At 39.5% G+C, this 16,769-nt stretch overlaps 1 protein-coding gene across 1 annotated transcript in view; it reads left to right on the top strand.

The window, feature by feature from the left end:
- The window catches only part of LOC110376742 (centromere-associated protein E), a 63,302-nt gene that overhangs the window by 38,741 nt on the left and 7,792 nt on the right, over positions 1-16,769 (top strand). The window contains exons 21-34 of the mRNA XM_064039031.1: positions 5,814-5,978; positions 6,319-6,436; positions 6,941-7,120; positions 7,787-9,492; positions 9,814-10,010; positions 10,378-10,488; positions 10,791-10,938; positions 11,324-11,385; positions 11,720-11,857; positions 12,274-12,397; positions 13,226-13,402; positions 14,242-14,426; positions 14,700-14,829; positions 15,214-15,405. Of these exons, the coding sequence (XP_063895101.1) occupies positions 5,814-5,978; positions 6,319-6,436; positions 6,941-7,120; positions 7,787-9,492; positions 9,814-10,010; positions 10,378-10,488; positions 10,791-10,938; positions 11,324-11,385; positions 11,720-11,857; positions 12,274-12,397; positions 13,226-13,402; positions 14,242-14,426; positions 14,700-14,829; positions 15,214-15,405 (3,633 nt within the window). The remainder of the gene's footprint in view (positions 1-5,813; positions 5,979-6,318; positions 6,437-6,940; positions 7,121-7,786; positions 9,493-9,813; positions 10,011-10,377; positions 10,489-10,790; positions 10,939-11,323; positions 11,386-11,719; positions 11,858-12,273; positions 12,398-13,225; positions 13,403-14,241; positions 14,427-14,699; positions 14,830-15,213; positions 15,406-16,769) is intronic.

Below are 16,769 nucleotides of genomic sequence, written 5' to 3'. Positions count from 1 at the left end.
CATCATATGTATTCGGGAGAGTAAGTAATAAATGAGCTACTTTGTCCGTTTCCTCTAATTTAGCTCCAGCAGCTGATAATTCTGTCAGCAGATCGTCAAATGTTGAGAAGTGTTTGATCAAGGGTATATCGGCTTTTAATTTTAATCCCAATAATTGTTTTCTCAGCGCTAATTGAGTTGCTACACTTTTCCTTTCATAGATCGCGTCAAAATGTTTAAAAACTGCTTGAGCAGTCCCATTTTCATTAATATAATTAAGATATGAGTCCGCCAAATATTCGACTATAATACTTTTGGCTGCCTTATTATTCTTTTCCCACTCAGCGGATCGCGTTCCAGGAATTTCTTCGTCAATAACACTGAGCAAGTTTAACTCTGAAAGCAGTGTACGAATTCTAAATTTCCATACACTGTACTTTTCTCCATTAAAAGGCTTAATGTTTCTTTTCACTTTTTCCATTGTCACAACTTTATTTTTATTTACAACTATGCACTTTACTGTCACTACGCACTACTGAATGTTCTCACTACTAAATGTCCTTTTTCGCACTGGGCCCATAACCTATAGGAGGTATGGGATTAAAAGAAATAATATACTAATTTGATATTGAAATATTTATTCTATACTTTAAATGGTACTTGGAAGCAATACGTCCGTCTAACAAGATCCCGTGACGCAGTGTGTGTAGAGTTAAATAAACAGTAGATTGTTCAGATAGAACAAAGAACAATGTTATCGAAAGTTAGGGGTATTAGTTTTTGCTTTATATAATCCAACAAAAACATTTCATAAAAGCTGATATTTTTGCGACTCCGACATCTTTTCACTGAAATAGCTCAAATCAATGTAACACGATATTATCGCTATATGTATATTTATATGCGTTAGGAAAATATTTTTATAAGAACCGATAGGCTTATAGGAATTCGCATATTTTCCAATAGACAAATATTAATCCTGGCATAGTCATGTTTACTCGGCGCCCATACGCCTATCCGTTTGTTTTGACTCGCGCTCAGATTTGCGAGCGATACACCACCATAAGTAGTTGGAGTTCGCGCTACTATTGCAACAGTTAGCCCAGTTCCTGGCAGTTCGGCGCTAACATTTAATGGATTAAACGCGTATTTTCACAACAACTTCGACTGCTAATGGCTTGACCTCATTCAGACGGAAGTGCATTCGAGATCATTGGAAAATCGTGCCGTTTCTTTGAGCTTTTTGTGAACAAACGATCTTAATGAATTTGGATAGACAGCACATGTTTTAATTAACCAATTCTTTGTTCTTCGAAAGACAACCAAACGTAAAGTACCAAGAAGACAGGAAAGGCTGTAAAATGATTTGATAAAATAATTGGATTCCATAGCTTAGATTTTTTTGCAAATGGGCTTATATATTTCCGTGGGTATAAGTTCCCTAATGACCTTCCGCAACCCACGGGGCTCTTACTATTAGTCACCGCAGACCTACTCATGGACATAGGCGCGCGTCATTGGCAGTAATTTGCCCGACCCTAATATGCGGGATGGACTCTCTCCGCTCTCTCAATTTACATTATAAGTTTGATTGACTATAGGGTTGCCAGTGGTTTTTATGTGGACATTTTATTTACATTAGAAGATTTACTAAAATATCACAATTTACCTTCATCTAATATCTAATTCCACCTTCTATTTTATTAATCAACTCGGAACTAGGAAGAGTATTTAAAGTAATGTTCAGGCTATTATGATTTCAAAGCGCTGTCATTACTTTTATACATTTCTTTTCACACATTTAGATGCAGAGTGCCTGGCATCTTGCCATAATAACCGTCAACGTTAGCGCCTCGTATTCAATAACTTAAAAGCTTCAGGCGTCTGTAATCCAACACTAACTTCACTTAGTCTAAAATAGACTTGGAAACCCAATCTTCCATTTTCCTCACTAGTGATAAAACAAGTTGATGTTGTTCAACAATACACGGCCGTAGTCGTTGTAACCCATTTACTGGTTCGCGATTAACCCTCCGGTTACACAAGCAGGAAGATAAACACTGGACAGAAATAGATGGCAACCCTACGTGTCGTACGCGCACGCACACAAACACGCGCTCGTGTGGGTTAAATATAGGAGTTGATGGGAATGAGGAAAATGCGTGGATGTGGCATTAGTAAATGGTCATTTGTATAGTTTTTGCGATTATAAAAAATAATAAGGTATTCGAATGAATATGATTTATTTTGCATTATTTTAGAAACGACTGGTTTCAATTACAATTATTTACTGATTTCCAAAAAAAAATTACATTAGATAAATGATGTGATTTAATTTAGTTTCTTTCGGGGTAAACAACCTTTTAATGTAACAAATTTTCTCAACTTTATACATTTCGCTATCGGTTGAGTCATATCCAAGACTTAGCGCATTCACGACTCCCTCTACCCGCGCACCGAAACGTCTGAGTTCAGTCTCTCCCGATGCTTCAGAGCGTGTTCTGCTGCCGTAAGGTCTCTCCCTCACCCGCCATCTCTCGCCATCCATTGCACGCGCTCATCAACATGTGATGTGTAACATACGATAGTAACCAGCAATGTAACAGTGATAGCTTACACCGCGTTATCGCGTCCATGTAGTGATCCGTGTGTGATGTTTGTTTGGAGCTACTTTACCAAGTACGTTAGGATGGGGTTGCCGGATCTTACGGTGAGTGACAATCTGAGGACCACTTTAAATAATGACTTATATGTTTTCATTTTCCAAATTATTATTGTATGTTTCAAATATTGGCTTATAATAAGATAGAATTAAAATATATAATCCTCAAATATTTCCTGTATAAATCGAAACATTAAATACTCAGGGGACAATATTGAATTAGATCCTAAGATACAGTAGCCTCTAAGCTTCTTAATCGCGTAGTTGCTAGCCTGTTTGCGACTTACGTTTGACCGTATATCGGGGATAGCGAAGATGTAAACAAGAGATTTAGTGTAGATGCAGTGTAAATACAAGCATCTCATTGTTATTTAACAGAATCATTGTCTTCGAAATATCATGTAAATACAATAATCGTGCGTCCGACGCTGCCAACTGCGCATCACGGACGTTTTCATATAAATGCGTCGCAATGTCGCCGGGAAAGCTTGTTGAAAACTCTGCCGGGAATATGAGAGGTTCCCGAGTATGTCACTATCTCATGGCCGGTCGTTTGCATGAAAAACTGTAGCAGTAAATCTGAAAATTGATGATGTGATAAGTATTTTGCTCTGAAATTCTGTTCTAGATATTTTTCGATAAAATTAACTTTGTCTAGGAAATGTCTGGTGATGTCTTTTATAGTTCTCCTTTATTTTTATGTAGCAACACTATTTGTCTACGTGATTTTAGTAGCGTATACGGTAAATACTGCTGGCCTATGACAAATACCGGTAAATAGGTGTTTTCCTAGGCTGTTGAGGTTTTCAAACATTGTGTATGTTGTCTCTTTACGTAAAGTCACATAAAGATTTATAGAAATTAGTATCAACTGATACAACTGCAAAATAGTAACAAATATACTATCTATTTTTTTTTACGTTGTCTTTGAAAACTGAAATAAACAAACAGGTCACAGCGCCTAGTTAGCAACAACTACAAACCACGGACTTGCATTGTATACTTTCAATACACTAAATTGATCAATCTGACGTCGTGTTGTTGAATAATTTGTCACTTTTTAGGGTTCCGTAGCCAAAATGGCAAAAACGGAACCCTTATAGTTTCGTCATGTCCGTCTGTCCGTCTGTCCGTCTGTCCGTCTGTCACAGCCGATTTACTCGGAAACTATAAGTACTACAGTGATGAAATTTGATGGGAATATGTGTTGTATGAACCGCTACAAAAATATGACACTAAATAGTAAAAAAAAAGAATTGGGGGTGGGGCCCCCCATACATGTAACTGAGGGATGAAATTTTTTTTTTCGATGTACATACCCGTGTGGGGTATCAATGGAAAGGTCTTTTAAAATGATATAAAGTTTTCTAAAAAACATTTTTCTTAAAGTGAACGGTTTTTGAAATATCAGCTCTCAAAGTCGTAAAAAGTATGTCCCCCCCCCTCTATTTTTATAACTACGGGGTATAAAATTCTAAAAAAAATAGAGGTGATGCATGCTAATTAACTCTTTCAACGATTTTTGGTTTGATCAAAGTATCTCTTATAGATATAGGTTGATTTAACTGTAATTTACGGAACCCTTCGTGCACGAGTCCGACTCGCACTTGGCCGGTTTATTACATCAATTGGCATTGGCAACGTTATTGTTATGTGTTTATTTGCATGATATCTTGTAAGCGTTTTAGACTTGGTAACAAGTTTTTCAGTTCAAATCCGAATTTTCGCATTTGCCTCACTTGATATTAACTATGCGCCTCTATTTTTATTGTAGGTACTTTTGAAAATATTGTACTTAAATGCCTAAAAGCCCATACGAGCTACAGGCTGTCTTTCAGGACAAATGTTGTTTGATGCAAAACATGCTTGCTTTTAGCAAGGGTTTCCAAATTATCAAAATATTTCTTTTCCATACACTTCACTGCAAGAGACTTCGAAATGCACATTATAAATAAAATTAAATAAAGTGCAAGTGCCAGAAAAAAAATTTTATGTTATAACATGTTACCACGCAAATTAAAACGCATTTTATCAAAAAAATAAAAGATGCTGCAATGCTCACGTTTAAAAACAAACCTGCAGGTCAACGAACCAAGTGGTCGGTTTGAACTCAATAACTGAAGCTAACAACGCTTTGTTTAACACCGCTAACTGAAAGCTCTTCTTAATTCCTTGTATCTTAATGGCTTATCCACATTAGTCTTAACGTCTCTAAGATAAATATAACTTCCGGCATTCAGTAAACGATTGTTAGACAAACAACAGCTATTGTGTCTAAATGCGGTAACTCAATTAACAGCTGATTATAATAGACTTTTGTTATGGGACAGTAGTACCTAAATGGTCTCACGTCAGGAATCGGTCGAACAAGATCCTGTTAAATTAAAACCTAAGACAAACGATATGTAGCCACATCTAATCTGTATCCCCGATTTCTAAATCAGTTTTCTAAAGTCATCTTCTACAAAAGCAATCAATCAGAATTAGACAGACCGATTTGCAGCGATGTGGTAATATTTGTTAAACTAGATGAACACTAAATATCTGCAAATTCTTATGACAAGCTTTAAACTCGTAACTCCGTCAATTCTAAATCGGCACGTCAATAAAACAGTTATTATACAAGACATCTGGGTCATCCATTGATTAAACTACAGTATCCGACCTAATGATCTTTGCAGCCGTGGTCCGCGGTGTCGGAACTGTGTCGCGGTGTAAATATAGCGCCTCATGACTAACTGCGCTGAACTTTGTGTTCCGATAGTGACACATACGTAGAGTAAAGCTTGCCTTCCACCAGGTGGACTCACCAGCTGGCTTTCTGCTCCTAAATGTCAATTGTAATGAGACGCGTTTAGTTGTTACGCTTATGACAACGCATTAGCGGCTTGTCAGTTCGAGAACATTGCGCATGTGGTATTGATTTGTTTTCAACGTCTGTATTTTCATCTCGGATGATATTATGATTCTTCTTCTGAGCCTTTTTCCAGCTATGTTGGGGTCGGCTTCCAGTCTAACCGGATAACAGCTGTGTACCTGAATTTTATGATTCATGATTCTAATAACATATTTTTCTGTGCCATAAAACATGAAAGCCATCATAATAATAGTCCTATTGATGCCAGCTTCATCCCCCACACTAACAGCCCCTAACTTGGCGTGTTCTCCCCAGGAGGTGCGAGCGGAGCGCGATGTGCTGCAGGCGCGGATGTCGGAGCAGGCGCTGCGCATCTCGTCGCTGTCGGCGCGGCTGCAGCAGCAGCGCAACGACGCCGAGGCGCTGTCGCACCAGGCCACCAGCCAGCTCAGCGTGCAGCTGCATGATGCACTCGCTGAGGTAACAACGCGCGTCATTATTGAACTACTTGTTTCAACAATCACCATATCTGGTAGAAGATATCCACTGGTATACAAAACCCACCCTGAAGCCGCTCGGTAGTCTTTTAGATAGACTATCAGAAAAGCACTGCGTCTTTCTATTTCACAGGTTTAATCTTAATACCAGTAAGGCGCTCTTTTCAGTGCCAAAATAACAACTATTCTGTTCTGCTATGCCCGTATACCACAATACAACCATCGTTTTGCTTGAACATGGATTTTGCAACGACTTTAAATCTCGTTCCGAGCCAACCCTACCCCGATTTACCTGTTTTTCTAAAGATGTCTTCTTTCTACAGGTGCAAAGGTTGAAAGAAGAGTTGGATTCAAAGGACAAACAGTTGATACGAGTCAAGCAGAACCTAGAGGAGAGAGAGAAACTACACAATGAGCATCACTCCCTGTACGGGAACTCATGTAAGTTACTTTTTATCATCAGCTTTTTAATGTGCTTCTGCAGTACATAAACCTTTTGTCGTTTAGAGAATGAGCGTTATACAACTAGCTTACTCAAGGGACTTTTGGGTTCAGTTTTCCTCAATATGTTTTCCTTTATTTAACTAATTGAAATCTTGATCTATTAAACGCACAACATCATAGATGTAATCTTTCAGGAATCAAGTGTATGAGCGTATGTTTTTCCCGTTGAGTCACTTTGATAAAATGAACACTTTTGATGATGATTCAATTTGTTTTCGCATGATACTGCTACACTACCTATCTGTAAACTTGATGGTTTAGAGTTTATTACTCGATATATAAGCGCTAAAAACTTGCGGCAGAAGATATGTTAGTCCTGTCACACTTTTACGCTCCACTACTCCTATCAATCGTATGTTTTATGCTCAAAAAGTTAGGTTATATTTTGCTAATTAGTACATATTACTTGATATACTTATGGATCATATTGTGTACTCTCAGGTAATCCCAAAGACAAGGTGGTAATATTGGAACGTGAGCTATCAGCGGCTCAGTCGCGCATCGCCCAACTGGAGGGCCTCGCCAGCAGCTTGGAGAAGGACAAAGAAGAACTGCTGATCAACATCAGAGACCACCAGAGGGCGCTGGCCGAGAAGGAAGATCAACTACAAGAGTTGCTAGGTAAGTCTTGTAGTGCTGTATGAAGGTAGATAGTCGATTGTTTCTCCCACATTATTTAAAAGGTTAGGTACCCGGACATAATTTCCCAAAGCTGGTCCTTGCAATTAAGAAGGTAGATAGAGTAGTAGAGTTCATGCATTAAATATTGTCTGCATGTGTTATCGACTGATGTCATGTTCTAAGCTTTATTATGGACTCCTATAGTTCCGAGATAGCAGCATCTATAAGTTGAAGAGATTTTATGAATTAAGGCTAACACGATGCAAATCCATTAGCATAGAGATAAACATTTCGGTCTATTTGTTCAAATAATTGAACTTGTATTTATTGGCAGTATTTTTTAACTTCATCAAAACAGACACGACACGTTTAGACAATATTCCATATTATTTATTTATTTTCTCTTTGAAGCTTGCCAAGCGCTCGAGTTCGTAAATTATTAGCGTAGGCATACAAACATGCTCTTAGTTCGCGAAACAGTTCCATTTCGCTCCAATGATTCATGTAGTCTGTTTTCCAGTTTTGTTTTAGGACTTTACATCAGTCTAGACTAATTATACGTAGATTTGGATTTATTCCAACTTCCTCGCAATTATTTAGGTTGACGTTGAAGGATCCGTCTGGCTAACTTTCGCAGTTAAATATGATTTATTGCTCGTTTCACAGCGCTAAAACTGGACGAAGACAACCAAAAGGAGGAGAATGGCGACGTCTTAGAAGGCAAAGCTTCCGCGAGGACTCTCAGCGACATCGTGTCTATCTCTGAGTTCGACGAACAGGACCTGCAGATGCGCCGGGCTGAACTCAAGGGACATAATGTCAGCCTCACCGGAGCGCCCTACGCTGATACCACCAAAGAAAAGATTCTTAACAGGACATTGCCACCAGAACTCGACAAACCAAATATGAGTTCCCTGAACATTGAATTTACTGACCATTTCGAATTACCTGGTTACACCCCGCGAGCTGACTCGCTGCCGGCTCATTTAACGTCAACACAAAATAAAGAACTACTCAAACAATACAAAAGAAACGTCAACGAAACTACAATGTTCGGTATTGAAACGAAACATGCTCAAATCATACAAGATAATTGCTCAATGTACCCCAACAGAGACGCTAACGACAGTAAAGACTTAAGCGTCGAACCGAAGAAAATTAACTTCTCCCTGGAAACTACCGACAATAAAACGCACAACGACTTCACCTCGTTAGGGGAACTCGGAATAACTCTTGACGTTAAACAAGAAAACTTCCCCGACATATTGACTCAATTGAAACATGAGATTAAAAAATCCAGGACTGAGTTAGAGACCTGCAAGTCTGACCTGAAAAACGCTGAGGAGCAGCTCTGTGAATTCCCTGCTCTAAAGGAAGAAGTAGAAGAACTGAAAGGCCTACTGGAAAACACGATGGCCACCATGGAACATGACAAGAAATTCTATGAGAACCAATTAGATAATTTCTCGTCAAACAAAAAGTTGCTCGAACAGAGGCTCGCGGAACTGACGCAAGAAGTGAATGATAAGTCCAAAGACCTGCACTTGCTCAAAGAAGACATTCTGAGGCGAGAAAATATGATCCTAGAACTCGCTAAAGAGAAACGTAACTTGACGAACAAAATGACTGAACTAGAGGTTAAGATTGACGAGCTACAGAGCAGGAACAACGCTTTGGAAAAATATGAGAGTGAAAATCATCAAATGAGAGAGAAAGTTAACGAGCTTCAAAAGTTGCAACAGCTTGTGTCTGAGAAGAACCAACAGATTGACAGTTTGAACCAACATTTGGATAGATTGGATGACTTGCAAAGATGCCTCAATGACAAAACAGAAGAATTTGACAATCTTAAGGAGGCATTCGAAGAGAAATCCAATGAACTATTCCATATACAAGACACTGTAGAAGCTTTAAACCGTGACGTTGCAAAACTGAATGAAGAAAATGAAAATTTGAACACACACAACAAAGACTTAAAGTTGAAATTGACGAAACTTGAAAAAGAGCAAGAAAACGCTTCTCTCAAACTTCAGAGCAACGAGACTGAATTGGTGCGAGTAAATTCTCTCAACAACGAACTGACAGCCAAGATTGACGAGCTTAAACTATTGACTGACAAGCTTAAAGACAAGGAGACAGAAATAGAGATACTGCACGAGGACATCAATGCCTTCCACGATGAGATAGCTTCTCTCAAGGAGCAGCTCAAGATGGTGTCGAGGAGTCCGTCTCCTCGCAACAAGAGTGGAGACGAGAGGAAGTCGCTGGACCGACAGGCGAGCAATGACAAGAAGCAGTTAGTGAAGATTAGGAAACAGATCTCTCTACTGCAACATGAACTTGACTTCAACAAGAAAGAGTTGAACGATAAGGTACGTTTCCATTCTGTTTCCTTTATACGTGGGCGGGTAAAAAATAGAGCAATCTGATTCATAAATATTAGTGTTAACGTGGTCTGCCATGCCAATGAATGAATTAAGGCCATTTGACGTGGTTGCCAAAAATAGTGGTATGTATTAACGCCATTGATACCGCTAGCAGCATGGCTAGTAAAAAGTAAATTTTCTCATTCTGTATAAACTAACACATTAAATATGAACTTCAATATTAAGTTCTGGGAAGGCTATTTCCTGCCTATTATTATTCGTTTATCGTTTTGTATTACAATCTTGACCCTTTTATCAATTATCCAGGCATTCGAGCTTGCCAAAGCGAAGCTGGACGTAACAGAACTGCGCAACAGCCTCAGCCAGGCCGGCAAGCAAGCCGCCGACAGCGAGGCCGCCAACACCGAGCTGCGGCAGCACGCGGACAGCTTGCAGCACGAGATACAACACCTCGCCGCTGAGAAGGACCAGCTGGCGCAGCAGCTTGATGCTGTGGTCGCGAGGTAGGAGACATCAACCATTGCCATACTAAGAATTATTAGGTCACTTGTCTAAGTAGGATCCATGTTGATGTAAAGTATATCATTTTCTTCTTTATTTTTCGTTATTTTTTGTAATCTTGAAGATTATGTATGGGTGCTCTAAATGAGTGCCATACAAGAAGAATATTTTGACTTGATTCTAAAACTGCATTATTTATTTATTTGATTTACACGACTTCAAAAGTCAATTACGTAATTTAAAATAAGTACAATAAAACATTACTCACTCATTACACTTATTTTTTACACAAATGACTTGTAAAGTAAACTATCGTAGTTTTAGTAGGGCCTCCGATAGTTATGTAGTAAGTCATATCATTTGTTGCAGAATGCGAGAAGAGTCGAACGTGGGCGAGTTGAAGAACAAACTGCGGCTGAAAGTGGAGAGGTGCCAAGAATTGGAAGCGGAACTGGAAAACTTAAGGGAACTTGTGGACAGGTAATTGATAGCCTTGTGCTTTTGTTAACTTATTTATTGTATTTGGTAAAATAATTTTGAAAGTATGATGGAAGGAACCTTCTATAATCTACTGGATATAGCTCTCCCTTCTGCTGTATGCAAAGCGAATGAAATTGCGAAGCCATATACCTAAGTTTGAATAAATGATTTTAAAGTTTGCTACTTCACCTCTCAGATCAAAAACAACAGAAAAATCAGTTTTCCATAATTTACTGTACCATATTATTTAATTAAGTAATACTTCAAAAATCAGAAGCACTAATTTCCTTTCCCTTGTCCAGACTCCGCCTATCCCCGGGTCGGGAAGTACGCACGACTATGGAGTCACAGCGAGCCGTGGCCGTCCGCTCGCCCACCGCCGAGCTGGAGAGAGCGTTGCGGGACCAGCTCGACTACTCGCATACACTGGATGAGGATATCATGGAACAGGTTAGTGCTAACTTTTACATCTATCTTAAGTACGAGTATAGATCTCCAAATAACTTTGTAATTCTGAAGTTTGTTGCCATTTGTTCGTACAAATATTGTCAATAATTTTTTCCTGTCTGAACTTGGCCACTGTTAGCTTATGTCACTTAGTTAAAAATATGAACAAAATACTGCCACACATGCGTTAAGTCTCCAATGGCTAACTTCAGAAACGCAAACTGTACTTGTCGCATCAGACTAGAAAATCGCCTACAGTTTTCATTGGTATCTAGGCATTGGAAGTTCTGTGATCAACAAGTTCAACGAACTCAATGAAATCGATAGAATTCTATGCTACTAAGTAGTTCTGTTGCAGCTTATAATAATTCGATTTTCCGTTTATTAGATTTTGTCGGCAAGCAGCGACGAAAGAGAAGACATTCCGCGACTCGCTTTGAATACATCGAAGTAAGTGAAACTTTCATACTTTATTTGTCATATAAACCCTCACGAAGGCTAAGTATAATGGTATCATCATCTCCCAAGCCTTTTATGAAGTATATTGGGGTCGGCTTCCAGTCTAACCGGATGCGGCTGAGTACCAGTTTTTTACAAGGAGCGACTGCCTATCTGACCTTCTCAACCCAGTTACCCGGGCAACCCGATACCCCTTGATAAGGCTGGTGTCAGACTTACTGGCTTCTGACTACCCGTAACGACTGCCAAAGATGTTCAATGACAGTATAATGGTATGTGGCGTATCTAATCGTATAATTAGAATAACTTATGTATTTGTACCCAGGTCGTCAAGTTCGATCCACTCGTCGTCATCCGACCGAGTGAACCGTCTCCGCTCTGAGAACGACAAGCTGGTGATGCAGGTCAACAACCTTGAGGCCAGGCTCAAAGACAAGGACGCTCTCATTGCTGAACTTAACAGGTTAGCTTCATAACATTCTAGCATTGTATCTACTTATAATATGAACGATAATCACGCTACTACAAAATATATGAAACTCTTGAACGTATATTATGTTTATGCGACATTTACAAATATTTGTGACCTAAAACATAATAATTGGTTTATCAAGCAACCTCTAGAATTACAATATCAACAGTTACATTGTTTTATTTTTAACTTTCGCTGAATTCAATCATCTACATTGTATATAACAACTTGGGTTATGACTTTCTTCTTGTGCTGTAGTTTATTCTCGACTATCGAAGAAGGCAGAGTCGGTTCTGAAGCTAGGCTTATTATTGGTCTTAAAATAATTGAATTTAGGTTTCCTCAAGATCAATACCTAGTAGTACATTAGTAATAATGTGGTCTAATATTCATGGGGTGTATACCAGGGTCCGCGACAAGCTGGTGTCGGACTGGCAGGCCAGCCGGCTGCGCTTCGAGGCCGAGCGCGACAACTGCAGCAGGTTGCAGCTGCTGCTTGATACACATAAGCATACTGCCGAGAGTCTGCAGGTGAGGAATACTTTTACTATCTTGTTGTATAAGCTAAAACAACATTAAGGCGAGGAATTGGTCAACAATAATTCCATAACCGGCACGCGCATCTAAGGCGCCAAAAGGGGTCGGAGCGTCTGAGCGGGGCGAGGATAACAATACGCGCGCTAGCTTATAACTAAAAGTCGTAAGCCACAAAATGGTTTTGTAATTTTAATATTTAGAAATGATAATTTAATAAAAATTCCTACTACAATTTTAAAGAGTATGTATATACTCAACTACTAAAAAAGTTAAGAGGCTTAAATCGGTCCCGTTTGCCCATAATATGTGAATCTCTTTTTAAAAAGAGGTATGTTTGATATATTTTTCTCTGTTATAAAAGTTACCTAATCATGTTTCTACAACTAACAAAATAAGGTTTATATCATGAACTTTCAGGTAACCAAGTTGTATTTTGATCCGTTTTGTATTTACTGAGAAAAATTGACATCCTCTTAACATTGTGTAGAACATTAGGACATTAAGATTAATTACCTTACGTAGGTACTTATCAGTTACAATATTTGGTACAAGCAAAAATGATTCTCTGTCGTACAAATATGTCCGAAAAAGTAAATAGTTTAACTTTGATTTTCTTAATTTTGGAAGATAGATTTTTGGGATATACATGTGTGTGAATTGCATTTGTTCATTTTGTTCTGATAGGAATAAGTCTGCAATAGAACTACTAATATTTTTATAAGCTCTTCATAAACAGCTGGTTCTAAGAAAAGCCAGTCACATTTTTATTTATCGACACATTCCACAAACATGTCTAATATATACCAATTTCTCACCATCCAGAACCAAGACTCGAACATGATCCAGATCTTGAAGAAGCGCTTAGAAGCCGCCATGCAGTCAGAACTAGAGCTTCAACAGAGAGAACAGCAGACTCGCGCTAGACTGGCGCAGTTGGAGCGGCAGGCGTTGGATACTGCTAATCATAGTGATCCGCTTACTGCGCAGCTTAATCATGAGGTATGTTGTAGCTTTTTTTAATGGTAGAAAATCATCAATTAATCAATTGAATAATTTTTTAAATTATGGTTATGAAAAAAGGTACGGCATTTAGTGGGCACCAAATCGACATGTACTTTTCTTGAGAAACACTTTAACGCTATAAAAATTCTCCTGAATTAGCTAATTTCGAAGGGCACTACAGAACTTGTTGTATGGCAAGTCAGTCATTCCCTTAGGCAGATAATTATAAATTAATGGTGCCATACAGGCACAGTTTTTCCTCAAGAGTTCCAGCTTAGGTACGGGCATTTTTTAATTTCTCATCATCCTCCGAGCCTTTTTCCCAAACTATGTTGGGGTCGGCTTCCAGTCTAACCGGATTCAGCTGAGTACCAGTGCTTTACAAGAAGCGACTGCCTATCTGACCTCCTCAACCCAGTTACCCGGGCAACCCGATACCCCTTGGTTAGACTGGTGTCAGACTTACTGGCTTCTGACTACCCGTAACGACTGCCAAGGATGTTCAATGACAGCCGGGACCTACAGTTTAACGTGCCATCCGAAACACAGCCAATGGTGTCTAAGATATACTTAGAAAGTACATACAAACTTAGAAAAGTTGCATTGGTACTTGCCTGACCTGGAATCGAACCCGCGCCCTCATACTCGAGAGGTTGGTTCTTTGCCCACTAGGCCACCACGACATTTTTTAATTTCTCATTGAATATATTCAGTTGGTTGGTATTCTTGATTATGTTTTCTGGACTATGCCTCGTAAATTCAGACACCAGAATCAAATCACATTGTTTACTTAATATAATATCAGTCTACTATAAAGTAACTTTCTTCCTGTACAGAGAGAAAACAGCGAGCGTCTGAAAGGCGAGCTGTCCCTGCTGAAATCCAAGCTGGAGGTGGAACGCACGCGGTACGGCGACCTGCAGGCCATGCTCGACCACTCGCGACTGCAGGCTGAGAGGGAGATGAACGCTAGGAATGACCAGTGTGCCGCGCTCAAGAGCGAACTCGCTGAGATTAAGAGGTAAGTCTACTTATGTTAGTTTTAGCCTATGAAATATGCTCGTGTTCCTCATCACTAAAACCCTGAAAACTGAATGACCCTGAAGACTAAAAATTAATACATAGCAAACAATATCAAATTGTGTGTTTTATGTCTGCGCTGAAGTATTGTCTGATTGGGAACTGTATTTTGTAAAACGTTGCAGTAGGATAAACTCTTAGAATGAATTTATTTTGAATTTTTCACATGCAGATAAACCAGTGCATGTAGCTATGATGTTACGTTTGCCCACAGACTGAAGCATGAGGCGGGCGTACAGCTAGTGCGGTCACAGGAGCTCATCAGCACTCAGGCCTCCACCATCGCCCAGCTGGAGAAGAAGCTCAACTCTGGCGTCCACTACCGACCTGTTACTGATGCACTCGTTAGTATTGTGTTCTAAGCAAACTTTGTTTAAAAAATATTTTATATCACGATTTTCAAGGAATTTATTTCACAACCGGAATGAGTAACTTAAACTGCGTATTTAGGATACCAGCACTTCTTAAAATGATTAAATTGACTTGGCTGTATAATCCCGTCTAGTCTTGTGTAATGATGTACACATTAATCGATATACATATTTTTATCGAAGTTTTATCACTATACTAATACATATTTTACTGAAAGTACTTATAGTTAGAGATAATTTTGTGTTTCATCACTATCCTGATACATAATTTAAGAAAACTTTAAGTACTAGATAGAGATAATTTTGTAGATGCGTTAGCATATTTAATCCAAGCTAATACCAACTCCTATCCCACAGACTGAAATCGAAAGCACAAAGAGCGAGTTATCCCGGGAACTAGCAACCTTGAAGAAGTGTCTCCTAGAGTCCAGCAGCCCCGAGCTGGTAGCGCTACGGCAAGAGAAGCAGCAGCTGTCGGCTCAACTGGAGAGCTTGCAGCGGCAGCAGCAGCAGGAGTGCTCGCAGCGGCACGACGAGCGCGACCAGGCCGTGAGTCACGCTCTTATTAAATGCTTCACTTGTTCGCATATGGTTTCTTTGTTTATATAACTACTGGTGAACGCATATCTGTTAGACGGAAATGTGGTGAAAGAATGCAATTTTAGTATTAATTATATGAAACCACGTGAACAGCCAATCGGTCGAATCGCCTGGAATGAATTTTGATAGAATTCGATTCTTTGATCAATTCTGCTGACAGATGTGCGTTCACCAATTGAACTAACTTTGATATCAACAGTGTACATTTCTATGATAAAGAAATCTTACTGCAAGTTAGGCAGGTATCTTTTTACAATACGAAGTGACTGTTTTTACAAGCCCTTGTGTCGGAGTTTTCTCAAATCCACCTGATGGCCTCTGACGTGGAATTGTAACAACGACTGCTACTGAGTATTCATAAACATTAGAGGACTCAGACTATACGTCCCAGCCACGGGGGTGTAACACCGCTATCTATTTCTAGCAGATGCTCTAGGACTAGACTACTATACCAATGAGTCAGTGATTTTATTTGATCGACGAAACGTCGTTACGAATTCTAGCTAATAATAAATGTTGTCTTTTCGAGTTAAGCTATTGCTTTAGCAATTATCTTCTGAGCAACTTACGATACATTCATCAATATTGAGTAAAATATTAACCAATAGGATAAAATACCAGGGCTAATAGTCATCACTTATTTGCTAACTAGAAATCTCATGATGCGATGAGGAGTAGGTTTCTATGAGATAGTATGATACACACATGAAGGTAGAATTCCGTGGATAGCGGCTACGACAGCCGCGCGCGGCTTACGACAGTCGTCGGCCGCGCGCGACAATAGTGAACCTATGAAAATGTATGGCACCGTTGCCGAGGTCCGCGACAGTCGCGCGCGGCCGACGAATTTCGTAAGCCGCGCGCGGCATTGTGTTGAAATTAGTAGATTTTGTTCGTCCGTTCCCTCTAGTCGAAGTGCTAATTGATATCCTTGAAGAAGAAGAGGATGACGTATTGCTGTGGCTGTATTATGAAAATAGATTACCAATCGACCCTATTTTTTAAAAGTAGAAATGATGAAGGATACTACCCAATACTGATTCAAAAGCATTTGTATTGTAATGAAAACAAAAGGAAGTTTTGCCGACTAAATAAAAACCAATTCAATTCTGGTTTTACTAAAATTATATAGATGTTACTAAGCGCTAGACCATGTTGAGATGCATACGGCCGCGCGCGGCTTACGAAATTCGTCGGCCGCGCGCGACTGTCGCGAGCCTCGGCAGCGGCGCCATACATTTTCATAGGTTGACTATTGTCGCGCGCGGCCGACGACTGTCGTAAGCCGCGCGCGGCTGCGTAAGCCGCGACCC

This window comes from Helicoverpa armigera, chromosome 18, assembly GCF_030705265.1.
Source record: "Helicoverpa armigera isolate CAAS_96S chromosome 18, ASM3070526v1, whole genome shotgun sequence".
Taxonomy (NCBI): Eukaryota; Metazoa; Arthropoda; class Insecta; order Lepidoptera; family Noctuidae; genus Helicoverpa; species Helicoverpa armigera.
Note: the sequence above shows the minus strand (reverse complement) of the source record. Positions and strands in the feature narration are given on the sequence as shown.